The sequence below is a fragment of the Acipenser ruthenus genome, chromosome 5, assembly GCF_902713425.1.
Source record: "Acipenser ruthenus chromosome 5, fAciRut3.2 maternal haplotype, whole genome shotgun sequence".
Taxonomy (NCBI): domain Eukaryota; kingdom Metazoa; phylum Chordata; class Actinopteri; order Acipenseriformes; family Acipenseridae; genus Acipenser; species Acipenser ruthenus.
Window position 1 is genome coordinate 19,072,398 of NC_081193.1, and position 27,998 is coordinate 19,100,395.

The following is a 27,998-nucleotide window of genomic DNA, read 5'->3' on the forward strand; positions in this document are numbered from 1 at the left end:
TAAATCCTCCTGCTGCCGTTGTATGTCATTTTGAATGGGGAGTTGTTTTATTTGGTTTAGATTTGTCCTATATTGTCCCATTTTATATATATGATTTTGCACATGGGTGAATCTGTTAAGAGTTTTAATTAAAAGTTATTAAAACAAGAGGATTGCATGAAAAATAAAGTCCAGGCAGTGAGCAGTGTCCCACTTGAAAGCAGGGTTGTTGTGCTGCTGCTGTTTGACAGGCAGTGTCTTGCTACTGTTAAAATAATCAACAACAACAGTATTGTAGAATTCAACATGAAGTAACATCATGCTATGCAACATTGTGGTTTGCATACTTTTTATTTGTAGTTTATCGGAAGGTTCTTGCAAGTTTAATTTCCATTCGACAAATGAGTCTAGATTTACCGAATAATTTAAGCATGGCCTATGATGCAGACATTCAGATGGAGCCTTAAATAGAGACTATTCCCTGGCAGAGCACCTAGTGCAAATAAGACCCAAAAGAGATACTTTCTTACCCCCAATTCACCAGACGGGCTCCCGACTTTCCACAGCTAGACAGAGAGGCCAAATTAAGAATCATTTTAGGGGAATTTGGAGACACTGCTGACCTAGCAGCTGAATATATAACAACCTGCCGCAAAATGAGTGACACAATGTAAATAACCATACCTCCACACTCTTTATTATTATTATTTATTTATTTATTTATTTATTTATTACCAGACACCCTTACCCAGGGCGACTTACAGTTGTATACAAAATAAAATACATATCAAGAATTACAGTACAATTAAGAGCAAGATACAAAATACAATGACTTCAGTGTAATGCAAGACAACACAACCCTCCGGGCTGTACTCGCGTAGCTGCGTCTCCTTTGTACTACTGGGTACATTTAAAGCATCCCTTTTTGTGGGAGACAGTTTTGTTATACTTCCATTTGGCAGGCAATGTAAGTGTTTTGCGCTAAAGCATGGTTTTGTTCCACCCAAGCTCTCAATGACCTAATTGGTTTAATTATGTGATTAATTGGACACATTTAACACAGATTTCCAGGCCTCAAAATGTTTTATAGCTAGTGCACCTTGAATCAATAGCATTTCTAAAATCATCACCTTTAAAAGACCTTGAAAAAATATTAAATATGTCCAATTGAACAAATAATTAGATCAATTAAGTTAATTGAGAGCTTAAGTTGAAATGAAAACCGGAAGACCCTGCGGCCCATGAAAACCTGAGTTTGACAGCCCTACCTAGAGGCTGTTTTATCCTTGCAGGGTCTATTTAATATAACAAAACAGCGGTTGGGGTTTTACACTTCCATTAAAAAGATGTTTCATTTTCTTCATCAGATCGACCACTGTTCAATTGAATCCAATTATTTTAAATTAAAGCCTGTCATTCTTTGTATGCTATTCCCCACAATTACAAAATATAGGATCATGTTTCTACCCATAATTACCTAACAGTTGACCAAACAACAATCAACAAACTCAAATGTTGAACATTTAGAGTTGGTTGAGGGTTACAATCAGCTAACCTCCAATTTAGCAAGTTGCAGCACTTGCTTAGTCATAATTAGTAACTGCTACCTTTGTAATAGTGTGAGAAATTACATTTTAAAAGTTTCTTTGCCAATAACTACTTATATGGAAAGTGTATGTTGAATTAATCTAAAGGATAAGGAATTATCATTCAAAATTAATGTGCTAATGATATTAGCAACATGTTATATTCATATATGCAAATTCTAACACATCCTTCCTATATTCACTAATGAAGTGTCTTGTCCTGTTATACTGTACAACGCTCTACAAATGGGCTGAATATTTGTGTTTTATAACATTATTTGACTGCTATGAACATAAGAAATGTGGAAAAATATATATTTTTAATTTCCATGTGCTGGCCCATGGCAGAACTGTAATATTACACACCTATGGGGCTCCCGAGTGGCGCAACCGCTAGAGTGCAGGATGCGCTCTATAGCCTGGACGTCGCCGGTTCGAGTCCAGACTATTCCACAGCCGACCGTGGACAAGAGCTCCCAGGGGGCGGCGCTCAATTGGCCGAGCGTCGCCCGGGGGGAGGGAGGGTTAGGTCGGCCAGGGTGTCCTCGGCTCACCGCGCAGCAGCGACCCCTGTAGTCTGGCCGGGCGCCTGCGGGCTTGCCTGTAAGCTGCCCAGAGCTGCGTTGTTCTCCGACGCTGTAGCTCTGAGGCGGCTGAAGCGGACTGACGGTATACATTACATTGTATATTGTCTTATACAAATGTCTAAAATCATAGCAAAATGTAATAAAGTACAGTGGAAGCAGTACCCCTCCTATTCGCCGCATGGCGCTATGCCTCCCCCCAAGTGCTATATGTAACAATCTTGTAGTTTTCCTTTTACCGCAATCCCATGGTGCTTTGCAGATGGAACTCGAAGAACCGTATTGAAAGCTGTGGTTACTCGAATTAGAGTAGTGTGTGGAAAATCTTGTTTAAATTGTTTTTAAAATTGGTTATTTTACTTTCCAGACGTAGAGTAACAGTAATCAATCTATAAGATGCCGCGGATTATGATAAAAGGAGGTGTTTGGCGAAATACCGAGGTAAGGCTAAAAGCAATAAAAACAAGTACGGTAACTGCATGTTCCACGTATATTTCAGTTATTTTGATTCCGCAAAATAAAATGCAGTGTCTATATTTTTGTAGATAATAATAATAATAATAATAATAATAAACATTACAACGTAAGAAAGGTTTGGGAACGAAAAAAAGGCCATTCGGTCCATCAAGGCTCGTCCCTGATTTTTAGAATGGGAAATACTTACTTACTCTGAAAATTAACAACATTGAAAAGCTAACTCCCAGGCTTGAAAATAAGAGATTTCTACTTGTTTTTCTTATACCCATTAATACCCATATAAGTCCCAGTCTTAGAGAATCCCCGTAAGATCTTGGGACAAATATATCAAATGTGCCGTTTTGACCTGAACTGACCAGAATTCGTGTTAGTATAGAGTACACTTTTGTGTACACTGTAATAAGTGCGTGCACCTGTAGCAATAGCCTATTCAGCCCCAAGAACAAACAGAGCAAATAATTTCATATAATTATTCTAGCATCACTGTCAGTTGTGTGCTTTTGCCTTGTATCTAAATGTCAAATTTAATTCCATACGTTTCCTACAAATATTATCAGCATAACAAAATAAAAGCAACCCCCTTGTCTTATATGTTTACCTGATCCACTATTGCAGAATGTGTATGATTTATACTCACCTAGAAATGCAACTTGAGCAGGAGCATCCACAACTCCAAACATACAGCTATCAAAACAGAAAGCAATGTTAATGTATACCTGCCCATGGAAAACAAGAGATTTAGCTAAAGCAAGGCTACAGAAGATGTGCTGTGGAATTAATATAAAGCGTAGACCAGTTTGTTCATCCCCTGCTCCCCTCTTGTGTCTGGTGTGTTTGGGTTAATATTTTAAACGCAGAGGTTTGTTCCATGGTGTAAACAACATGATATAACTACTTCTGTTTGGTTTTGTCCCAGGATGAAATCCTTAAAGCAGCTGTTATGAAATATGGCAAAAACCAGTGGTCCCGTATTGCTTCCCTGTTACACAGAAAATCTGCCAAGCAGTGCAAAGCTAGATGGTGAGTAAAACATTCGCAATGATGTAATTGAAATGCTAGGTTACATTTTTTGTGCTAGATTGTTGTTGAATATATGTTCACTAAGTCTTGTTTGTACGGTCTGTGTGTGAAATAGGTATGAGTGGCTTGACCCAAGCATTAAGAAGACAGAGTGGTCACGCGAGGAGGAGGAGAAGCTGCTTCATTTGGCTAAGCTGATGCCAACTCAGTGGAGGACGATTGCTCCCATCATTGGAAGAACAGCAGCTCAGTGTCTGGAGCACTACGAGTTCCTGCTGTAAGTGTCTCCTTCCAAGCTGCAAGACATTTCATCTCTCAATATAGATAATATATATGAAGATTTAACAGTAAAGTAGTTCATAAACTATGTGCCATAACCTATAAACAAGTTCTGCAGTCTAGAATACCATCTTCCATAGCCTTCTACACTATAGCTGTATCATATTTACTCCTCCGTTTGTGATATCTGGCACTTGTACACTAATTCCAAGAACAGTGTTAAAGGTGTTTTAAAAATGAAATGTTAACACTATAGCTATATGACACTTCATGTAGAGCGTGTATTTATGGAACCTTTTACTTTAAGTACTTACACATGGCGCATATTTACTACTTAATTAAATAGAAATGTTCACATTCCTAATTATGTATTTCAGAGACAAAGCTGCACAGAGAGACAATGAGGAGGACACTGCAGATGACCCTCGTAAACTCAAACCAGGCGAGATTGATCCCAACCCAGAGACGAAGCCAGCCAGGCCCGATCCTGTTGATATGGATGAAGGTACGCAATCATAAGATTAGTTTCAAGAAGGTGTTGGTGATTTGCGTACTGCAAAACAAGGTTTTAGCCAGTATTCCTGGTGGTGGTGTATTAAAATGATGTTTTAAAAAAGTGTAAATATCTGCCCTTTGTGACATGAATTTTCTTTTTTTCTCAGATGAACTTGAGATGCTTTCTGAGGCAAGAGCTCGTCTGGCTAACACTCAGGGTAAAAAGGCTAAAAGAAAAGCAAGAGAGAAGCAACTAGAGGAAGCCAGGTAATAAAAGCAGGGCTAAAGACATTTTTGCCTTAGGAGCCAATAGCTCCTAGGCCAAACATTTTGTGTGCCAAATACAACTGTTGGGTGCCACTTTAAGAGCAAGTTGGTTGCTTCCATATTCAAGTGCTTAAAATACAAGAAAAACACTATAACAGAAATGTAATGTTTGTACTCCCTGGTTTGCTGCCTCATTGTTCACCTATGCTCCCTGACACTGACTTGCTCTGCCTTGCCTGTCCTCCATGTGATCTGCTGTTCTGACACTGTACCTGTCCTCCATGTGGTCTGCTGTTCTGACACTGTACCTGTCCTCCATGTGGTCTGCTGTTTTGACACTGCACCTGTCCTCAAATGCTGCTGCTGTAACTGTTCTTCCTCATGCTGTCATTTTACATCTTTGGTTCTTTAAAAGTGAACTTTAAGGAATTTGGCCTTAACTTAAGCCTGTGAACTATATGCAAATATCAAATCTTTATTATTCACAATCTTAGTCTGCCTTACCAGATGCCCTGTGGTGCTTGGTCTGCCTCCCTGATCACCTACACTGTCAGGCACGGTAAATCAGAGAAGTATGGTAAAGTCACATTCTTGAATGGCAAATAAAGTAAAGCACAATAAATATGTAGTATAAGCATGGGAGAAGGATGGTAAACTGCAAAAACTACTGTGTGAATGTATGGTCAACTTTGAGCAACTTTTATAAGGATAATGTTATTTGCTTCTTAGTAAAACAAAGCGTACTACAAATAATCTGCAAATAATGTCTATTGCTCAAACATTATAACTCAACTAATAAACAGCAACCTTGTACCTAAAATGTCTGTTGTACCAGCATTACTACTAAAAGTCTGGCTAAAAAATGTAGTCTTCAGATGGTAAATTACAAATAAAAATGCAAACCTAAAATGGCTGACAAAAGACTTGTTAGAAAGTCGGTTTATAAAGTAAATCATGTACCTAAATAAATATCGATAAAGCGATCAATCTGACAAGTAATTTTATATATAAATGCAGTAAATAAAACAACGTGCATGGAAACACGATAACGTGTCCTAGATATATTACTAATGTCGAGGCATGGATGTCTGCCAATTTTCTTCAGCTGAACACTAGCAAATCTGAACTCCTTCTAGTAAGATCTAAAACTCAATTTAAGAATCTCAATATAGCTGCCCTGAACCTCGGAAACTGTCTGCTGCTGCCTTCCCCCACGCAGTACGAAGCCTTGGCGTACTTCTTGACAACAACCTCTCCTTTGATGCCCACATCTCCTCCATGGTCAAATCTTCCTTCTACCATCTTTGAAACAAAAGTCTGTCCCTTACCTTTCCTTCCTGGATGCGGAGATACTTTGTCATGCATTTGTCTCCTCTTGACTCGACTACTGCAACTCTATGTGGTGGTCTCCTGGCATGCGCAATAAACATACTGCAGCTAGTTCAGAATGCCGCTGCCAGGATCCTTACCAGATGTAAAAAACGTGATCATATCACCCCCCGTTTGCCTAGCTACTGGACTACCTGGAAAGTTCAGGATTACTTTAAAAATTCTCCTGCTCACCTACAATGCCCTTCATCACACAGGTCCTGAGTACCTCCTCAACTTGCTGATCCGCTATGTCCCTACCCACAAGCTGAGGTTCTTCGACTCTGGCCTGCTTGTTATCCCCAAGCAAAAGTGCACCACATTTGGAGAACGCTTGTTTAGCTTCATGGCTCAGACTCTTTGGAACTCTCTCCCAGCTTTGGTGCTGATGCTTCCACCGTCGCTCGCTTTAAATCAACTCTCAAGACCCACCTGTTCTTTCTTGCTTTCCATGCTCTTTAAGCCTGATATCTGCTATTAGCTGCTGTGTTGCTGCTACTATTTCATGTATTGTGCTACTATCATTTATTATGCACTGTTTGGTTTTTGTAAACTGTATAGCATGTATTATGCATGTCTCTGTATTTAAAGTATTATGGGTTTTCTTGTTGTTACTGCATCTTATAAAGCCCTTTGTGATGGTGGTCCACTATGAAAGGTGTTATATAAAATAAAAAATGATTGATTGATATGTAATGACATTAGTAAGGGATATGTGAGCAAGAACATAAGTAAAAGAACAGGTACAAAATCAAATCATGAGTCATCTTGCCTTCCATGTCTGTAGCGAAAATAAGATCCAAAAGCTCTTCATCCTCTAAATCAGGATCCTCACTTCCACTAGACTAATCACAATCACTGCCACTCTCCAAAACGAACTGTATTGCAGTCTGCGCATTTACCTTGCGAGATTGCTTGCTGAATTCCATTTTACAAAATTCTCTCTCTGTTTTCACTTCTAACTACAATCTCACCTGGGTTCAAAGTTGGAACCTTCCCTTCAGCCCACATGACTGTTTGAAGCCTATCAGTACACAGAGATCACATTTCAGCACTGTTTTAAATTGTGCATTTGAAAAACTAACCAGGCAGCGCTGTGAATGGGCAGGCCTGAAATATTTGGGCCAGGCCCTGAAAGGGTTAAAAGGTGTGCACTGGCATCAGTGCGTTCATCCGTATTGCACATATAAAAAATGAAAGTGGGAGATTGCACTTTTTCAGTATTTTTGTGTCCCATAAAGACAGTCGCAAAAAAAAATTTAAAAATTGTCACATTTTAGTCACAGTCTGGAGCCCAGGAAAGTGTATTTCAGTCATGATATGTTTAGTTTAAATACATCAGTCTAATGCAGTTATCCTGTTGAAATCAATGTTTACGACTCCAATGTTTTTATCCCACAAACTAACTTAATGAATACATACAGTACTGTGCAAAAGTACTTTATATTTATCAATTAACAAAATGCAAAGTGAGTGAACAGAAGAAAAATCTACATCAAATCAATATTTGGTGTGACCACCCTTTGCCTTTACAACAGCATCAATTCTTCTAGGTACACTTGCACACAGTTTTTGAAGGAACTCGGCAGGTAGGTTGGCCCAAACATCTTGGAGAACTAACCACAGTTCTGTGGATTTAGGTAGCCTCAGTTGCTTCTCTCTCTTCATGTAATCCCAGACAGACTCGATGATGTTGAGATCAGGGCTCTGTGGGGGCCATACCATCACTTCCAGGACTCCTTGTTCTTCTTTACGCTGAAGATAGTTCTTAATGACTTTCGCTGTATGTTTGGGGTCGTTGTCATGCTGCAGAATAAATTTGGGGCCAATTAGATGCCTCCCAGATGGTATTGCATGATGGATAAGTATCTGCCTGTACTTCTCAGCATTGAGGAGACCATTAATTCTGACCAAATCCCCAACTCCATTTGCAGAAATGCAGCCCCAAACTTGCAAGGAACCTCCACCATGCTTCACTGTTGCCTGCAGACACTCATTCGTGTACCACTCTCCAGCCGTTCGGCGAACAAACTGCCTTCTGCTACAGCCAAATATTTCAAATTTTGACTCATCAGTCCAGAGCACCTGCTGCCATTTTTCTGCACCCCAGTTCCTGTGTTTTCATGCATAGTTGAGTCGCTTGGCCTTGTTTCCACGTCGGAGATACAGCTTTTTGGCCGCAAGTCTTCCATGAAGGCCACTTCTGACCAGACTTCTCCAGACAGTAGATGAGTGTACCAGGGTCCCACTGTTTTCTGCCAATTCTGAGCTGATGGCACTGCTGGACATCTTTCGATTGCGAAGGGAAGTAAGCATAATGTGTCTTTCATCTGCTGCAGTAAGTTTCCTTGGCCGACCACTGTGTCTACGGTCCTCAACGTTGCCCGTTTCTTTGTTCTTCTTCAAAAGAGCTTGGACAGCACACCTGGAAACCCCTGTCTGCCTTGAAATTTCTGCCTGGGAGAGACCTTGCTGATGCAGTATAACTACCTTATGTCTTGTTGCTGTGCTCAGTCTTGCCATGGTGTATGACTTTTGACAGTAAACTGTCTTCAGCAACCTCACCTTGTTAGCCGAGTTTGGCTGTTCCTCACCCAGTTTTATTCCTCCTACACAGCTGTTTCTGTTTCAGTTAATGATTGTGTTTCAACCTACATATTGAATTGATGATCATTAGCACCTGTTTGGTATAATTGTTTAGTCATACACCTGACTAATATGCCTACAAAATCCCTGACTTTGTGCAAGTGTACCTAGAAGGATTGATGCTGTTTTGAAGGCAAAGGGTGGTCACACCAAATATGGATTTGATTTAGATTTTTCTTCTGTTCACTCACTTTGCATTTAGTTAATTGATAAATATAATCTATTAACATGTCTATTTTTGAAAGCATTCTTACTTTACATCATTTTTTCACACCCGCCTAAAACTTTTGCACAGTACTATATATATATATATAATTTTAAATTTAGTAATCGGCAATTCTTTTTTTAAATATTTCTCCCAATTTGGCATATCCAATTATTTTTAGGCTCGACTCACCGCTACCACCCCTGCGCTGACTCAGGAGCGGCAAAGACAACACACAATGTCCTCCGAAGCATGTGCCGTCAGCCGACCGCTTTTTTTCACACTGCAGACTCACCGTGCAGCCACCTCAGAGCTACAGCGTTGGAGGACAACGCAGCTCTGGACAGCTTACAGGCAAGCCCGCAGGCGCCCGGTCAGACTACACGGGTAGCTGGTGCGCGTTGAGCTGGGAAATTAATACATATTTTCAACAGCTTCAGGCTCTTTCTATAGCTTATATTTTGTTTTGTAGTCAACTATATTGCTTCAGGTACTGTTCACAACTAAGTATTGTACACCACCTGACCACATCTGGTCAATTAAAATTTTTATTTGAAGTTGCTTAAATATATCTATTTTGTGTTCCACACTTCTTCTTTTCCTTTCTTTTGTGCAACAACCTGCTCTACATAGACGACTTGCAGCGCTTCAGAAGAGAAGGGAGCTGAGGGCAGCTGGCATTGAGATACAAAAGAAAAGGAAGAAGAAAAGAGGTGTGGATTACAATGCAGAGATCCCCTTCGAAAAGAAGCCAGCTCAAGGTTTTTACGACACTTCAATGGAGAATTACCAAGCCTTGGAGCCAGACTTTAAAAGGCTGCGCCAACAGCACCTTGATGGAGACTTGAGATTGTAAGTATTCCTACATTTGTTGTTGACCAGTCATAAACCAGTGAGCTTATGTTCAATTAACCTCATACTAGGTGCATACCAACATTAAGATTAATTTCATTCATATTTAAAGTTGCCACCTTCCTTATGAAACAGATGGCTAAACAAAGGATCTAATGGCAGCGTTAGATTCCAGAGTCTTTTATAATGACTTGTAGAATTATGTATTGAGAATTCTACATTGCTGAACATGCAGAAAACATTTAGGATCATGTGGTGGAATATACAGCAATCTTTACACTTATTTCCGGTAAAATCTTAATGTATTACAGTGAAAAAGAGGACAGAGACCGCAAGAAAGATAAACAGAAGATAAAGAAGAAGAAAGAATCGGATCTCCCTTCTGCTATTTTGCAGACCAGTGGAGTGTCAGAGTTTACAAAGAAGAGGAGCAAATTAGTTCTTCCAGCGCCACAGGTATGCAGATATTTTCATCCGGGAACAAATATCAATGTACTATTTCTTGTGTTAAATATACAGTAATCCAAGCAAAACAAAGTAGTTGTTTTGTGTTTAGTTTTACGTGGAGCAAGAAATTGCAATAAATGCAATAGAAATGTGTTAATAATATCGATTTTTTTATAGCGCCATTCATAGTAGAACACCATCACAAAGTGCTTTACAGAGGTAGGCTGTGAACTGTGCATTATATGCAGAGTCGCTTACAATAGGACATTGATTTAACGTCTCATCCGCAGGATGGAGCACAAGGAGGTTAAGTGACTTGCTCACGGCCACTTAGTGAGTCAGTCGGTGGCAGAGGTGGGATTTGAACTGGTGACCTTCTGGTTACAAGCCCTGGACTTTAACCACTGGACCACACTGCCTCCTTAAGCATTTGCTTATTTCTTGATTGTCTTCATTTAAAATGTACACAAACTCTAGTTTAGACACTTGGTGGTGAAGACTTAACATTTCAAGATATTGCCTTTATACACGTGTTTACACAGATACCTTCCATTGAACTTGGTTATTCCTTAGTCAAGCTTTGTTTTTGTTTGTTTTTTAGATTTCCGACTCTGAACTGGAGGAAGTTGTAAAACTTGGACAGGCCAGTGAGCTGGCTCGTCAGACAGCTGAAGAGTCTGGAATTACCAATTCTGCGTCCAGTGCTTTGCTGTCTGAGTATAATGTGACCAACAATGCAATGGCACTGCGCACTCCGAAAACACCAGCTGCTCAGGACAGGATTCTCCAGGTAAAGTTCAAACACTTGAAATATCTAAAAAAAAACAAAAAAACAACAACAATACAACAAATCAAATTACAGAGGCAGGGGGTTGTTTTAATAAATTTGCACACACCTAACATTAATAATGGAATACTGAACATGTAAAATAAATTTAAAAAAATATGTTAATGCATTTACAGCAAGTTATTTTAACAAGAAGGAAGTTCGCTAGTAGGCGTACTGTTAACAGCAACACGACTGCATACTTATTTTATTACAGTATTTGAATTAAACGGAACAGGAAGGCGGACATGTTGCAGATATGAAGATTTACATTTTAAATTAGCAATGTTTATTAGGCAGTCAGACATTGTCTAGATCTGCATAAAAGAAAATTCACAATTCAAATTATTTTCTGCTTCGTAAAGATTATAGTGATTCCACTAAAAACAAGTAAAAAAAAAAAAACGCAGTGAAAACGCGCTTTCTGTGTGCTAACAGCTTGATTTTCAAGAGGCAAAATAAAAACTAGGTTGCAAAGGGGGATAGGGTATCTACAGTAATACAGTACAGTTGACACATGCTACGTGAAAACAAAATTTGATTTATATTCCCTTTTTCCCATTTATATTTTAATAGTATTGCAATTCCTTGGGCAATGTTTTACCTTATTTAATCCTCACTTGCCTCACTAGGCATGTGTATATAGTATATAGTATACACAGTACATTAAGTTAGCAATTTGTTTAAATCCTGAACAGGAAGCTCAGAACCTGATGGCCCTGACGAATGTGGATACACCTCTGAAAGGTGGTTTGAACACCCCCCTTCATGAGAGCGACTTCTCAGGAGTTACGCCCCAGAGACAAGTTGTCCAGACACCTAATACAGTGCTTGCCACACCATTCAGGTAACCTGCACGTTCACTTATGATTTTGGTACTAAATGTACATTTTAAAGCGTTACAAAATAATACACCTGTTCTAGCTGGTGTGTTGTGCCGGTTGGTTAACCGTGTCGTGGATCTCCTGTTCACTGCTCTAAGGTACAGGGGTCTATTGCATTTATCTAAATCACACATGGAAATAAGACTCTCATTGCATAGTAGTTTGATCTATTACGAGTTTAACTCATTCCCTGCCTTGCTGGCATTCTAAAGACAGTATTACCTTTAAAAATGTGCCATCATTGCATTTGCTGATCTCTCCCTGTTAAAATAATGTTACGCAATGTCACTTAGTTCTCTAAGTTTGACACATTTACAGTCATTGTTTTGTTATTTATTTCTAATTACACTTAATACATTGCTACACCATCCCTATACAGCTGCACAGCTTTTATATATTAATAGTGTTTACATATTGATATCTACCATATTTTACTATTACTCAGAGATTCTAAAAATTAAGTTTATAATAAACTATATCACTATACAGTGTTGTAGTTTAATGTTAGCTATATTTACTATTTCGTGACAGCATCAGTGAGAACAACATTTTCAATTCCAAAACAATTGCGCTTGTTTGGAATGAATTATGAAAAAAAAAAAACATTGATTCGTCAATAGCTAGATTACGGTATGGATAATATTCTCTTTTGAAAGTTGCCTATTAGCTTTTCAAGAAGGGGACACACCTTGAGTAATGGATCATAATCTGGCTGATCCCTCTCAATTCATAGGTTGTTGTCTACAAAATGCAGGCAATAACTGAGAATTCTATGTTTTTTTAGGCATCGTTTTAGAAAAATTAGGAGTCTGTGTAGTGGATTGTGTGGCACCATTCCAGTAATCTGATATTTGTGGTTTGCTAACGATCTGAATGCCTAGAAAAATGTATTTCTGATCAGTTGTTCTTCAATCATGAATAAGGCCCTGTGAAAATCGTGGAAATTCTTTAAAATTCACGGCAGTGTCATGGGTAAATTATCATATTTCACAGAATGTGCACGGAACTATTTTATAAATTGTGTACAGATTATTATTATTTTTTTAAACATAAAATATAGAGATAAATGCACTGACATCAAAATCAACGTCAAAGTTATTCAAGTACTTTACAAAAGCTTGTGAAACAGTGTTGTAATTAATAGCCTGTAGGTAAAGCGTATCTGCAATGACAGCTTTCAGTTCTAGTACGTCGGATGCATGTTCACCATGTAGGTCTTGCAAAACAAATACAATGTGTAACCCATACTGACCTTGGGTATCAGTCGACTCATCAGTGACCACTGACAAGCAACCAGACTGTTTTACCAATTCCATAATCCTGCTTTTAATACTCGGGAACTTTAGGTAATTATTCATGTCTCAGCTGGGCTGATGAAGGAATTACTCCACCATTTGCTACACTCAGTCTGAAGAATTTACGTAACTTTTGGTTGTCCGGTTTTTCAAGGGGTATATGTGCGCAAACAAACGTCTCAGTCAGGTCAATATTATGTGTTTTGAGTTTCACGTTTTTTAGTGGACTTTTGAACATGGAAGTCACCATTTTTGTTTCTTTGCAAGTAAAGCAGTTGCACTACTGCTCTGGATTTCTGCCTTTCTCTTTCAGTGAATACTTAAATCTAAATGTATCTGTTGGTTCTTTCACTATTAACATCCTAAAAAAAAAAAAAAAATCATATTAAAATCAGCACTTTTTATCACAGCTGGCTCGGTGGGTGGTCTCCAAGCTGTGCTGTTACTCTCCTCACTCCCTGTCATTTCCACCCCTCTGCCTGTCATCCCGCTTGCATTCTCTCTCCTTGTCAAAACCTCCTCTGACCCTGCTCCTCTCTCAATTTCTCCTTCATCCTCTACAAAGAATACATTCACCAGATCTTGCTCCACAAATCCCTCAAACTCCTCTTCACTCTCGCTATCCCAGTTAAACAAAGTCGCAGCGGGCAGGATAGAACCTTTGTGTATGGAATCAAACATCCAACAGTGCATGGAGCAGAAAAAAAGATAGATGTTTGCAAATAGCAAATTGAAAAAAAACAGAATGACCCATAAACTGCAGCTAGAAAATGTAATTACCTTTTCTGAATTATATTTATTGCACATTGATGGCTGATCAGTTTTCTGTATCCTCTAGAACGCCTACTAATGGAACAGATGGGTTGACCCCACGTGGTGCACTCACACCTAAACCAGCTATTGAAATAACTCCTGGAAGAACCCCTTTACGTGACAAGCTCAACATTAATGCTGAAGAGGGAATGGTTGATTATAATGATCCATCCTATTCTAAGCACCTGGTAAGACTAAAATAAAAAGACTAAGACTTGGGGTAGCAGTGTGGAGTAGTGGTTAGGGCTCTGGACTCTTGACCGGAGGGTTGTGGGTTCAATCCCTGGTGGGGGACACTGCTGCTGTACCCTTGAGCAAGGTACTTTACCTAGATTGCTCCAGTAAAAACCCAACTGTATAAATGGGGAATTGTATGTAAAAAATAATGTAATTGTATGTAAAAATAATGTGATATCTTGTAACAATTGTAAGTCGCCCTGGATAAGGGCGTCTGCTAAGAAATAAATAATAATAATAATAATAAAATATGTTTTTATGAATGTACTAGTTAAGTATCCACTTGATTAAGAGAGTTCATGCATGTAGTTTGTTGTCAGGTGCATATCTACAGGTATGTGTGCTCCTTAAACCCAGATATTTATTTGTAGTTGTATATTTAATTTGTTCACAACCACTTCACTTTAGTTCCTAGTTGTAAAGTAGGGCAGCAGTGTGGAGTAGTGGTTAGGGCTCTGGACTCTTGACCGGAGGGTTGTGGGTTCAATCCCCAGTGGGGGACACTGCTGTTGCACCCTTGAGCAAGGTACTTTACCTAGATTGCTCCAGTAAAAACCCAACTGTATAAATGGGTAATTGCATGTAAAAATAATGTGATATCTGTATAATGTGAAATAATGTATAATGTGATATCTTGTAACAATTGTAAGTCGCCCTGGATAAGGGCGTCTGCTAAGAAATAAATAATAATAATAATAAAGTGAAATGCTAAAGAAAAACTTGAGCATGTATGTGATTTTCAGCAGATTGGGGATATGATGCAGAATTCTTCTATTGCAATAGGAAAGAGAGTCACGTGAACAACTAAGAATGGGCTTGATGGGTTTACCAGCACCAAAAAACGACTTTGAGATTGTCCTTCCGGAGAATGCTGAAAAAGAACTGGAAGAACATGAAACAGACGAGAGCTTTGTAGAAGACGCAGCAGAAATTGACATGAGGAAACAGGTAAACTGTAGGTTTTGCTACACTGCACACTGTAAGATGTTTATTTGGCAACAAAAACTAATAAAAAATGAAAATAATTGCAACATGATATAACTAACTTCACATGTTTCATATTGATGTGATTCATATTGGGATGTGCCTAAAAAGCTTCTGTGGTAAAAACTGAAAGGTATTTTATTTCTGGTCCCTTTCAGGCAGTCAGAGATGCAGAACGTGAAAAGGAATTAAAGCAAAGACATGTGGCTGTACAAAGGAATTTTCCAAGACCATCAGAAGTGAGTTCAAAAATAAATATTGGCATAAATGTTACCCCCTTATTCCACACTTTTAAATGTAATGAAAGTGTTTTTGGGTTGATTTAGATTATAATCCTGGCTGGCCGCCAGAGTGTCCTGGTTAGTAAAGGGTACCAAGATAGACGGACAATCTAACAAAACAAATCTTGCTGTTCTGTTTTTACTATGCTAATCTTTTTTTTATTTTAATATAGGTAAATGAGACCATCTTAAGACCTTTGAATGTGGAACCACCTTTAACAGAGATTCAGAAGGCAGAAGAAATGATAAAGAAAGAAATGATCACCATGATTCACTTTGACAGCTTGCATCACCCCTACACAGATGCTTTGGATAAAAAAGCTAAAGGACTGGGGTCTGGATCGAACAATGCAGAACATATAGTATACCTGGAACGTAACCTGTATGAAAAAATGCAGGAAGATGATCTGAAAAAGGTAAGTGGGGGAGGGTTTATGGTTTCATTCAATATAAATGGAATGTCTAGGCCATACACAATTGTTAGTCACAGGACTGTATTGGTGGACTTCATGATGGGTTTTCTGATAGGTTACAAACATTCCCAATGTGTTACTTTATTATTGAATGCAATGTATATAACACTTTTATTAAATTAAAATGAGTCATTTAAAAACATTGCATATTATTAAATTCAGTAAACATTTCCCAGGGGCATGCTCCTAATAAAGGGCGTTTTATCTTAAAAGGTGTATTAACAGTACATTGCTGAATTTAGCTTTCCACAGATGTGTACATCAAGTTTAGTAAATGCCAGTATGCAAACATCTGTATTGAAATATCTACCAGCCCTCGAGACAAAATGTCTTTGAGGGATATTTGGTATGCAATAGGATTTTAAGATTTTTAAAGTTTAATATACACTTCTCTGAAATATCCCTTAATTGTTTGGATCGGTGTATCATATTGACTTTTTCTCAAATACTAAACCTGAAGTGAATAAAAATCCTTTATTAAAAAAAGAAAAAGTAACAACATGAGTGTTTGTGTGATCTTCAGGCTGATGAGCTGTTGGCACAGGAGATGGAGGTGGTGAAGCATGGCATGGGGCATGGAGATCTCTCAATTGATGCTTACAACCAGGTGTGGGAGGAGTGCTACAGCCAGGTGTTGTACCTTCCTGGGCAGGGGCGATACACACGAGCCAACCTGTCCAGCAAAAAGGACAGAATCGAATCTCTAGAAAAGAAATTGGAGGTAAGTTTCAGTAGCTATAAAGAAAACTTTATGTATTGACATAATTTCTCCAGCAGGATGCAGCATTGCTTTGTGTATATATAATTACCAGTATGTGCATCTGGTGAGGTGCTTTTGAACTTGTTTTACAAAATATATGTGTTTTATTTTTATTTAAATTTATTTATCTAGAATTGTTTGTACATCAGAATTACGATTATTATTTTTTTTAGTAGAAACAAGTCATCTTCATTGGCTGTTTAATTAACCACGTCTTCCCTGTGTTGCACAAGCAGTTAATTCAATTAACCACTCATCAGCACAGCACCACCCAGCATGTTTAAAATAAACATCTTGAAGACTCCTTGAAGATCACAGGATATCCTTACATGCGATTAAAGTTGAATCACTTACCTTTATTTTGATACCAAGAACGTCCTTGTCCAAAACTGGAGTAATCCTTCTTCAAAGTGTACATGGTACATTTGCACTCCTTTCCGCCTCCTGAGGGTTAAAAAAATATATACATATACATTTCACATACCATAATTGAACGAAAAGACTGAAGCTGCTTTTTTATGCACAATGCAACTTCATCTTAAAGCACAGGTATGCATTGGTGTTGATTTTATTTTATTTTTTACTAGATTTTGTACATGTTATGTTTCCAAGTACACTATGATATTGTTTATATTTGTTTGTGGCATTTTAAAGGCATTTACTGTTTGCACAGTTTTGTTTTCTTAAAATGAACGAATACATTATCTTAAAGAAATGGTTAACATGTTTAGCACTTAAACAGTTATTCAATACAGAACAGTTTAAATAATATCAACCAATTTTGTCCTCCCTTTGGTTTAAATTATAAGTGTACCACGTATATGTATGCGGGATGCATTTGCACCCCTTTCTGCATTCCCTGAGATCAATTATTGACGCCGGCAAAGGGTTAACACTAGAAGCCCCGCGGGAGTCATTTTGGCATTTTTTGGTTTTAAAATGTAATTTTCTCCAGTCGTGTAACACATATGGGGCAGTGCGTTCGTGTACCTTTCTATCCTTATGTATTAAATATTCACACAAAACATGAAACACGGGAGCAAGAAATAAAGGAGATATATTATATTATACCTAAAAGCCCCGGAAGCAGTCACATTGACGGCCACACAGAAAACACTTGTATTTTGATTATACAGAACAGTATTCTACTTTATTATTTTTACCAGTCCACAATGTGTTTAGCTGTAATCAGATTAGTCTCTACTCTCTGCCTGAATGAATGACTGACAGTCTGTTGTTTTCAATCAGCCTTTTGATGGCTGGCGCCTGCTTGCCAGTTGCGCTGCTTTGGTCAGTCAGTTAGCATCGGGACTAGTGAAAATAAACACCAGAGACCATTGAGTTTTACAGCGCAACAAAATATGGAGGTGATGTTTTGGATCAGATGGCACGTATTTCAAGTATTCCGTGAAAACTGGCTCCTGATGGTGGTCTGTTCAGGTGTTTTACAATGTATTGGACCTAGCAGCCATCAACTCCTGGGTACTTTACAAAGAATGCACAGAAGAATTTATCAAGGGGAGAATATATTTTATAGTTAGCACTGCAACTTCGCAAAAAGCATTTGGAACAGAGGGAGACTGCCAAGCGTGTACCCACAGCTGAAGCTGGCAACCCCGCTAAGAGCCACAAGACGCCAATGCCAGGTTGGCAAGTGCAATAAAAGTAAAACTTAGGAGAGCTGTGCCCTGTGCAGAAAGGCGGCGTGGAGAAGTGCATTATCTGTGTTGATTGTGAACAGCCTTAGACTCAAGGTAAAGAAATACCCTTTTTTGTTGAAAAAAAGAAAAATAAATTACTTTTTTTTGTGCTGTGCGCTTCTGTAAAATGTTTTTTCTAAGTTTATTTATCTACGTTGTTCAGTTGCTTTTGCTCATCTGATAATAAACCGATTTGCTGTTAAAAAGTTCAAAATGTATTGCTATCGCTTCAGTAAATGTGTATGTTGTAAACCGATGTCTGTTCAGATGTTTATTTACATTTTCTTGTTTTGATTTGTAAAATAAATGTTCATATACAGTGCCTTGCAAAAGTATCCAGACCCCTGACCAATTCTCTCGTATTACTGAATTACAAATGGTACATTGAAATTTCGTTCTGTTTGATATTTTATTTTAAAACACTGAAACTCAAAATCAATTATTGTAAGGTGACATTGGTTTTATGTTGGGAAATATTTTTAAGAAAAATAAAAAACTGAAATATCTTGCTTGCATAAGTATTTGACCCCTGTGCTGTGGAAGCTCCCAGTTTACACCGATGAAAGAAATTGCCCTAACAAGGACACAATTACCTTACCATTGGCCTCCACCTGTGAACCATTAAAGTTGCTGTCACATTTTCTGGATAAAAACCCCACTGTTGAAGGATCATTGGTCAGGCTGTGAATCTGAAGGAAAATGAAGACCAAAGAGCATTCTACCGAAGTTAGAGATAAAGTAATAAAAATGCAGAGATTAGGGAAAGGGTACAAAATAATATCCAAGTGTTTGGATATCACAGTGAGCACAGTTGGATCAATAATCAGGAAGTGGAAGCTGCATCACACCACCCAGGCACTGCCAAGAAAAGGCCATCCCTCAAAACTCAGTGCTCAAACAAGGAGATTTGTGAGAGAAGCCACAGAGAGGCCAACAATCACTTTAAAGGAGCTACAGAGTTCAGTGGCTGGGAGTGGAGTAATGGTGCACCAGTCAACCATATCAAGAGCTCTGCATAACACTGGCCTGTATGGGAGGGTGGCAAGAAAGAAGCTGTTACTCAAAAAGTACCATCTGAAAGCACGTTTGGAGTTTGCCAGAAAGCATGAGAGTGACCCAGCTGCGATGTGGGAAAAGGTTTTGTGTTCAGATGAGACCAAGATAGAGCTTTTTGGCCAAAACTCAAAGCGCTATGTTTGGCACAAACCTAACACTGCCCATGCCTCACACCATCCCTACAGTGAAGAATGGTGGAGGCAGCATCATTCTGTGGGGATGCTTCTCATCTGCAAGGACTGGGCATCTTGTTAAAATTGAAGGAAGAATGGATGGAGCAAAATACAGGGAAATACTGCAAGAGAACCTGCTTCAGTCCGCTAAAAAACTGAAGCTTGGGAGGAAATTCACCTTTCAGCAGGACAATGATCTAAAAGCAACTCAAGAACAAAGAGTGGCTCAAGAACAAAAAGGTGAATGTCCTACAGTGGCCCAGTCAAAGTCCTGATCTCACTATTTGAAAATTGCGGTCCACAAGCGTTGTCCAACCAACCTGAACAACCTGGAGCAAATCTGCCAAGAAGAATGGGCCAAAATCACTCTGATACTATGTGCAAAGCTGGTACATACTTACCCCAAAAGACTTAGCCCTTTGTGGTCCATTTATTAAATGCGCGTCAGGCACGCCAGGTCTAATTTATTTTCACACGCGCAGTTAATTTTAGACGCGCTGTTTAAAAGTATTTTTTTTCACAGTCAAACGGGTTTAAATGGCCCTGCATATCAACAAAGCACTCACTAGGCATCTCACCTATGTAAGAAGTAAATAATAATAATAGTTGTACATACCGATCAATCATCGCCTGATCACTCGTTTTATCACCAAACTCCTCAATAATGCGATCCAAGTCATTATTTTATTACTATAACATCTCAAAAAAGCTCTGCAAATGTCCGTGTTCTCTGTGCGCTGATTCACAGGCAGCCAGCTTGTTTACTTACGACCGCCCCGTTATCTGATACCAGGGCCATGTATGACTATTCATGAAATACGCCGCCTTTTTTTTTTTTTTCGACTTGTCTCGGCTCCTGTCGTTCCCACTCGGCCATTGAATGGTGTTCTCAACTTTTTCCAGAGAAAAAACGAATATAATGATGTCAGACAGGGTCCGACAATGGACCTGATAGGAATAATTGCAGTGTCGGACCAGGTCCGACAATGGACCGCAAAGGGTTAAAGCTGTTATTGCAGCGAAAGGTGGCTCTACCAAATATTAATGTGTGGGGGTTGAATACTTATGCAAGCAAGATATTTCAGTTTTTTATTTTTCTTAAAAATATTTCCCAACATAAAACCAATGTCACCTTACAATAATTGATTTTGAGTTTCAGTGTTTTAAAATAAAATATCAAACAGAATGAAATTTCAATGTGCAGTGTTTTGAATACAGCTGTCAAAAAGACGACTGCGGGGCTTCTAGTATATCTCTGGTCCTTCTAGTGTTAAAGAGTTTTCTGGTATGGTATAACGCGTCGTACTAAAATGTTTTATAAATGATCAGTGCTTAATGTTGTCTCTTCCTTGCTATAAGGCTCTCGGTTATAACACACCTCAGATATAATGCTCCTACAGCAGGTCCCCCAATTCTCTATACTAGTGATTCATACAATATTTCTACAGTAAATACAGTACCAGTGTTCAAACTGTAAACAACTTCTCAGTCTAACTTCTGTTTGTCTCTCCCTTTTTGATACAGTATCTGAAGAAAAGCTGTGCTGGTACTTTACAACACAGACATCTTATTCAACATTCATTTAATATAACTAAATAAATATTAGGCCTATTACGTGGTTGTCTTTCCTAATGTATTTACTTTTTTGCGGCGAGAGGAGCTGCAGCTTTCTCTGGGAGACGAGACGCTTCAGCTCCGCTCCGGCAGCCAAACCTGAGGCGAGCCCATTCCCTCTTCCCTTCTCCCAACACGCTTTCTTTCTCGCACTTAGGTTGCTTGTCTGTCGCTTCAAACTGTACTACTGACCGCCATTTAGCCAGGCTATTAATAGTTTAAAAACTGCTAATTAAAATGATCCATGAGTGGGAATGTTACCTTTTTTTTTTTTTTGTAAAAAATATAGCTTTGATTACATGGTGCTTTATGCATGGTTAATTCACGAAAAGTTACATTTTTGCTTCACTATATGTGCATTATAGAGAGGGAGTTATTTGATTTTGTATTTTAATCAGGTGTGTGTTGTGTCCCGCAGGGCTCCCCACCCCCTTCCCTGTTTATAACGTTCTTCGGTTATAACGCTCATATTGTCTGTCCCCCCGAGACCCGTGTTATAGCGAGGGAGCACTGTATAAGGATAAAATTAACCTCCATTATATACAGTAAAATTGATAACTAAAACAACCTAGAACTTATAACGGGTTAGAGAGCTGGCGCCACTGAAACTGCGATTTTAAGCATATTTTGTTCAGACACATATGGTTAAGTTTCTGTTAATCAAGGAAACATTTCACAAAGGGTGGGTTTGTTTAATATTTCTTGGCATGGAAAAAGAGGGCGGCGACCTGGAATTGATTCACACAGCAGCTACTTCTGAGGGGAGAAAGGGCGGCAGAAGTTTCATTCAGAGAATTAACACGATTTATAGTAGCAACAGCTGCAGACCACATTTATCATTAATGCATCAAAACGTCCTTAATTTGGTTCCAAACACAGTTGTCATATGTAGTCTAATCAGAAATACAGGGGAGCCTAAACCTGCTTCTTATTAAACTCAAGTGAATAACTAAAAATAAATGATGCATAGTTTCATCAGGGTTTACTGTGAGCGTGAAACTACAGGGTTTTGCATTTCTTATAAGCTCGCACGTAGCAAAATGTCACTATTTAGTATTTGGGTTTTTATTTTTAATGGTACAAGGTCTTTTGGTCAGCAGCCTATTGGTTTGCTACAAGTCATTGTATCACTGAAACAGAACACATTTGAGGGGGGAGATGCTGCCACTAAGAATAACTAGTAAATAACCTAGTGGAAATTGCCATATTGTATATTGTTTTAAAGTTTCCCTTATTATTATTATTATTGTTGTTGTTATTTTGTTTGTTTGTTTTTAAAGTGTAACATTATGGTAACCTGAAATGAAACCTGTAAATAGTTTGACTCGATCTGGCTATAGCCGACCACATTTTTTGAAAGGGGAAAGATCTAACTCCACCCAACCTCATTTTAAAATTAATTTAGATAATGGACCCAATAAAATGCAGCCTTGTAATTTGAGGATGATGCAGTAACCAATTAAATTGCTTGCTTTGCTCATGTTGAAACCAAAACAATAGCAAGTATGAAGCTTGTTCAAAATTTTGGTGTGTTTTTTTTAAATATATTTTATAGGAGTGTCTTGCTGGTTTTCCATTTGGAACTAATGTTTGTCTAGTTATCTTGCCTCTTTGAGCCTTTATATTAGTCAGGCATTTAATTTGATGTGAATGTTAGTCAGCTCAACAGCACTATTTTATATTTTGATACCTTGCTCTTAAGCCTCTACATCAATACTTTTTATTTCATTTGGAATGATGCATTAATTCAGATTGCTCTCTTGGGCCCGCTAGAAATCCATATGTAGGCTGGTAGCATAAAAATACTTTATACTAGCTGTCACTATTCAGGGAAAAAAACAAAACAAAAAAAAACTACACACAGGACATTTAGCAGATGCCTTTACTACAATGTTGGCCTCATTCTTCTGGCAAATGACCTGATTTAAGTCCTCACGGCATTAGTGGGCAGCAGTGTGGAGTAGTGGTTAGGGCTCTGGACTCTTGACCGGAGGGTTGTGGGTTTAATCCCAGGTGGGGGACACTGCTGCTGTACCCTTGAGCAAGGTACTTTATCTAGATTGCTCCAGTAAAAACCCAACTGTATAAATGGGTAGTTGTATGTAAAAAGAATGTAATATCGTGTAACAATCGTAAGTCGCCCAGGATAAGGGGTCTGCTAAGAAATAAATAATAATAATAATTAAGAAATGCATGTTAAATAGTAGTGAAGGTGGGTACTCCTTTCGTAAGGGCCCATGCTTCAGGGGTGTTGAACCCCAGGATAAAAATGATCATAGTAGAATTACAGGTTTTGACATTAGCACCTGCATGCACACTATTTTGTCCAACAGACCAGATGTCAGTTTGACAGACTTCAGGCATTAAATTATACCAAATACAATGAAGAACAAGTGCTAATATTGTACACTGAAAATGATTAAAAGATTGTCACATGCTTGGTGCTCCTATGGCTTAAAGCAAAGTATATCAACTCGGTTCTAGCTGATCATTCATTCTTGTTTTTAGCTGAATCCTAAGTTCCATTGTTCTAGATATTGGATATCTCAAGTTGAGAAAGTGTGCCGTTAGTCCCCTTTCAAGTATGAAATGTAACCAAAGCTGCTCCTTTTAAGGGAGTGGGGGAACCCCCATGGGAGGGTCGTCACTTAAATGTTTTGGAGCTGCAGGCAGTTCATTTTTTTCTGAGAGGTACAATGGAGACATGTGTTGATCGGTACAGACAACACAGCAGTGGTGGCTACATCAACCACAAGGGGGGTCTCCGATCTCTCTGTCTCAATCGTGTTGCCTGGGAGCGTTTACTATGGGCTCACAAACACTTGCTTTCAGTAAAAGCAGTTCACCTGCCAGGGGTGAAGAACTGGGTGGCGGACCTCCTCTCCAGAGGGGGCCCCCACAGTTCGGAATGGCGACTTCACCCAGAGGTTGTGAACCTCATCTGAGAGATGTTCGGGTGCTCAGGGATAGATCTCTTTGCGACCCAGGAGTCCACCTATTGTCTCCACTGGTATTCCCTAGTGGAGAATGGTCACCCGCTCGGCACAGATGCACAGGCCCACAGATGGACCAGGACTGTGCTCTATGCTTTCCCAACATTGCCACTGCTTCCACTGTGCATGGAGAAGATCATGCAAGATCGGGCTTGGGTGCTCTTAGTAACCCCAAAATGGCCCAGGAGGACCTGGTACTTGACACTGGCACAGCTCCTTTACGTTCAGCCGTGGTAGCTGCCGGCCCGTTGTGGCCAGCTGAGCCAGGCACGGGAGACTGTGCTATCCAGACCCAAAAGCTCTGCAGATATACTGCAATTTTTTGATGAAGGGAAATCTCCCAACATGCTTTAGGTCTACCTGGCAGCTATCTAAGCTTGTCATATTAAAATTGACTCTGTCTCCCCAGGAGCACAGTTCCTGGCGGGACAGTTTTTCTGAAGGGTGCTCAGAGGTTAAGACCCCTAGAAAGGACCTTGTCCCTAGCTGGTGACTTAATGTAGTGCTGGATGCGCTTACAAAACAGCCCCTACATTCAGCAGAGCTGAAATTCCTGTCATTAGACAGCGTTCCTGCTTGCTATTCCCGCCGTTTAGCGGGTAGGTGAAATGCAAGCATTCTCAACAGCGAAAGCCTGTTTGTTTTTTGCAGAGGCTAGAACTAAGGTTAGTCACCACAATAATCCTGCTTTTCTCCCTAAAAGCATTTCTGCTTTCCATATCAACCAATCAGTGGCCTTTCATCCACATCCTTTCATATCTGACAGGGAGAGAAAGTTCCATACGCTCTGTCCGGTTAGGGCACTGGCATATTATGTTGACCACACCCAGAGCTGGCATCGATTGGAGCAATTCTTTATTTGCATTGGGTCTAAGTCTAAAAAAATAACAAAATGGCTAGTTAGTCCAAGTACTTGCCTTTTAAATTGAGTTGTAGATCAGTACTCCTGGACTTATAGAACTGGAGACACAGATGTTTTAAAGTCTCTAGATGAATCTGCAGTGAACTCGGCTAAAATGGTGGCGTCTGTGATGCGTCTTCGTAATTATAATATTATATGACCCACCCACCTTAGCCCTAAACCAATTATATGGAGACATGGCCCGTAGTCATGGCTGTGTCCCACGCAAAAAAAGAGATTGGTGATTGGATGGCCGAGATATGATATGAAAGGTCATAGATCACATACGATCGATTTTAAAATGCTCCGGTAGCATAGGGTTAAAGGAGCAGCTTTGATATAAGTACTCAGGTAATTCAGGCTATGAGATTAAATCCCATTGGCTACTGGTTACATTTCTATTTCAGGGAATCAGGGTTATGATAATAACCTAATGTTACGTTTTATTCACCAATAGATCAACAGGGGACACATGACGATGGAGGCAAAGAGGGCGGCAAAGATGGAGAAGAAAATGAAGATCTTGCTGGGTGGTTATCAGTCAAGAGCAATGGGGCTCATAAAACAGATGAATGACCTATGGGATCAGATTGAACAGGCTAACCTGGAACTGCGCACATTTGAGGAGCTGAAGAAACACGAGGACATTGCCATCCCAAGAAGACAAGAGGTTATTACTGTTTCCAAAATGCAGATGGTCTTTTAAGTGCTGTTTAGCAAAGTTTTGCAGTTTGAACTAATTTGTGTGTTTTGTTTGTCAGGCACTTAGAGAGGATGTCCAGAGGCAGCAGGAGAGAGAAAAAGAACTACAGCAAAGATACGCTGACCTTCTTCTGGAAAAAGAGACTTTAACATCTTCCAAGTTTTAGAGCAAACCTCTATTGTGAGGTCCAATGGTGCATGCATCCAAAGCCCAATAAAGTTATTAGTGTGATTTTTGTACTGGCTGCAAGATGAAAGCTTTTCAGATGTCATTTTCTGCAGTTGTGTGTTTGGAAATCGATGTAGATTTATTTCACAGACTTGCTACAACATTCCTCAGTTCTGCCACAGACAAATATATATCTTATTGTTGGGCATTGCAAGACGGAGAAGGATGCTTAAACGTGATCTCATTTAAATGTTAAAATCCTATGCCAGAGGTGGCCAAACCGTGCCAAACAGCATGTGGCTTTCGGTGAAATGCTGGGTGACGCACACTTTGCAGCACGAATGAACTGAAGAAAGAATAATAAACAAAAAAGAAATGAGAGAAAGTACAAATAAGCACAAGGAGTTTATTTTTGTTCTCTGTATTCATTTGTGTTTATTTTTCTTTCTTCTCTCCCCTTCTCTCTTTTCATTTTCTTTGAGTCTGCATGTTCACTGCAAGGACATTTCGTCACTTGATGACATTTAACACCGCGCGTTGGCCCATGCGTATTTCGATCCTCTCGAGTGAAAGCCGGATGCGCAGTTGAAAGTCAATTTTGTAATTTTGAATCAAGTGCTTGTTCGTTTCATGGAGACAATGACATTGAGCAAACCATCTACGAGTAATAAACGAAAGTATGAGGCTTTAAGCCAGAATGGGAGGAAGAGTTTGCTTTCATTGAAAACAGTGGTAAACCTCTGTCTCATATGCAACAAATCACTTAAGTTACACACTGTAGTCTACAAGGCAAGCAACCTCAAACGTCATTATGAAACAAATCATAACAAATGTTCATCTGAATATTCTCCTGGATCAGACTTGGAGAAACAAGCTAGACTCTTTAAAAGCATGCTTCAGCAGTCTGCAGGTATTCCTTTCAGCGTTCAGTAAAGAAGCTGATCGATTCAAGTGAGTTTTGTATGGTGTGGAATGTCGTTCGTGTCAAACGTCCTTATTCAGATAAATGAATGTTTTAAAAATTGTGTTGGCGTTAGACTAGAGAGTGTATGTTTAAATGTTATATTGCAGGTCTAAAATTATATTTACATATCTTGCGTCGTGTCATGAGCAGGTACTGTAATACCTTTCAAAATAAATGCAGTGCATTTGTCATCAACAAAGCTCTCAAAAGTATTTATACACACAGCAGTCATACAAACTTTTTTTTTTGAGCATTCAGATCTTCAAGGGAAGAGCTTATAAAAAATAATTCTTACAAAAATATCTTGTGGTGTTTTTGGTGAAATCAGGGCAGTTATCACATTTTGCTTCATAATAACTAAATATATTTTATTACAGGATAAACAGAATTAATGGAAAAACACCAGTGTCACCCCTAGTAGTAGTGTTTGTCACCCCATTACAATACAATGTGGTCATTATATTATTGATGTGCAAATTACAGTACTGTTTAAGATTGCACTGATTTTGAAACCCAAACAATGCCACTTCATTCCTTATATTTTTAAGTGAAAGCTGTTCACACAATATTCATCTAAGGGTAAGCAGGTGATCAGAAGCCACACTTAAAATAAATAAATAAAGTAAAATTTAATAAAAATTGCTGTCGTAAAACTTGCATGGAATTATGTTTGTCATTGAGGACCTAATCATAAAAGACCAACTAAATACTGCTGTAAAATAACCTTGATACTATTATTTTAAATAAATGGGCTAATTGGCCAATCTTGAAATATTTGTCTTCAAACTTTTATAGAACAATTTGTATTTCAATTGGGCTTATTTTATGTTTTTTTTAGGTTTGTACCAAACCTGTAGATTTGAGTGGTCTATGTTAATAGATAATAATCTGATCTGGGTGACACAATTCATTATATAATATTGATGTTTTTGTGCAGTTCAGCAATTTCTGAACTGTAGTGGTGGTGT

At 38.9% G+C, this 27,998-nt stretch overlaps 1 protein-coding gene across 2 annotated transcripts; it reads left to right on the top strand.

Moving 5' to 3' along the window:
* The first annotated feature begins 2,402 nt into the window (after positions 1 to 2,402).
* LOC117403390 (cell division cycle 5-like protein) lies at positions 2,403 to 27,802 on the top strand. Of its 2 annotated transcripts, XM_034005503.3 has the most exons (16): positions 2,403 to 2,590; positions 3,543 to 3,646; positions 3,762 to 3,923; positions 4,303 to 4,430; positions 4,588 to 4,687; positions 9,540 to 9,758; positions 10,070 to 10,214; positions 10,807 to 10,995; positions 11,730 to 11,878; positions 14,049 to 14,211; positions 15,044 to 15,208; positions 15,403 to 15,483; positions 15,699 to 15,941; positions 16,522 to 16,719; positions 25,653 to 25,865; positions 25,957 to 27,802. In XM_034005503.3, exons 1-16 carry the CDS (start codon positions 2,546 to 2,548, stop codon positions 26,062 to 26,064), a joined length of 2,412 nt encoding a protein of 803 aa, XP_033861394.1. In that variant the 5' UTR covers positions 2,403 to 2,545; the 3' UTR covers positions 26,065 to 27,802. The 2 variants fall into 2 exon arrangements, with proteins under 2 accessions (XP_033861394.1, XP_058879744.1); XM_059023761.1 differs by lacking the exons at positions 2,403 to 2,590; positions 3,543 to 3,646; positions 3,762 to 3,923; positions 4,303 to 4,430 and adding an exon at positions 9,088 to 9,260.
* Positions 27,803 to 27,998: the final 196 nt, after the last annotated feature.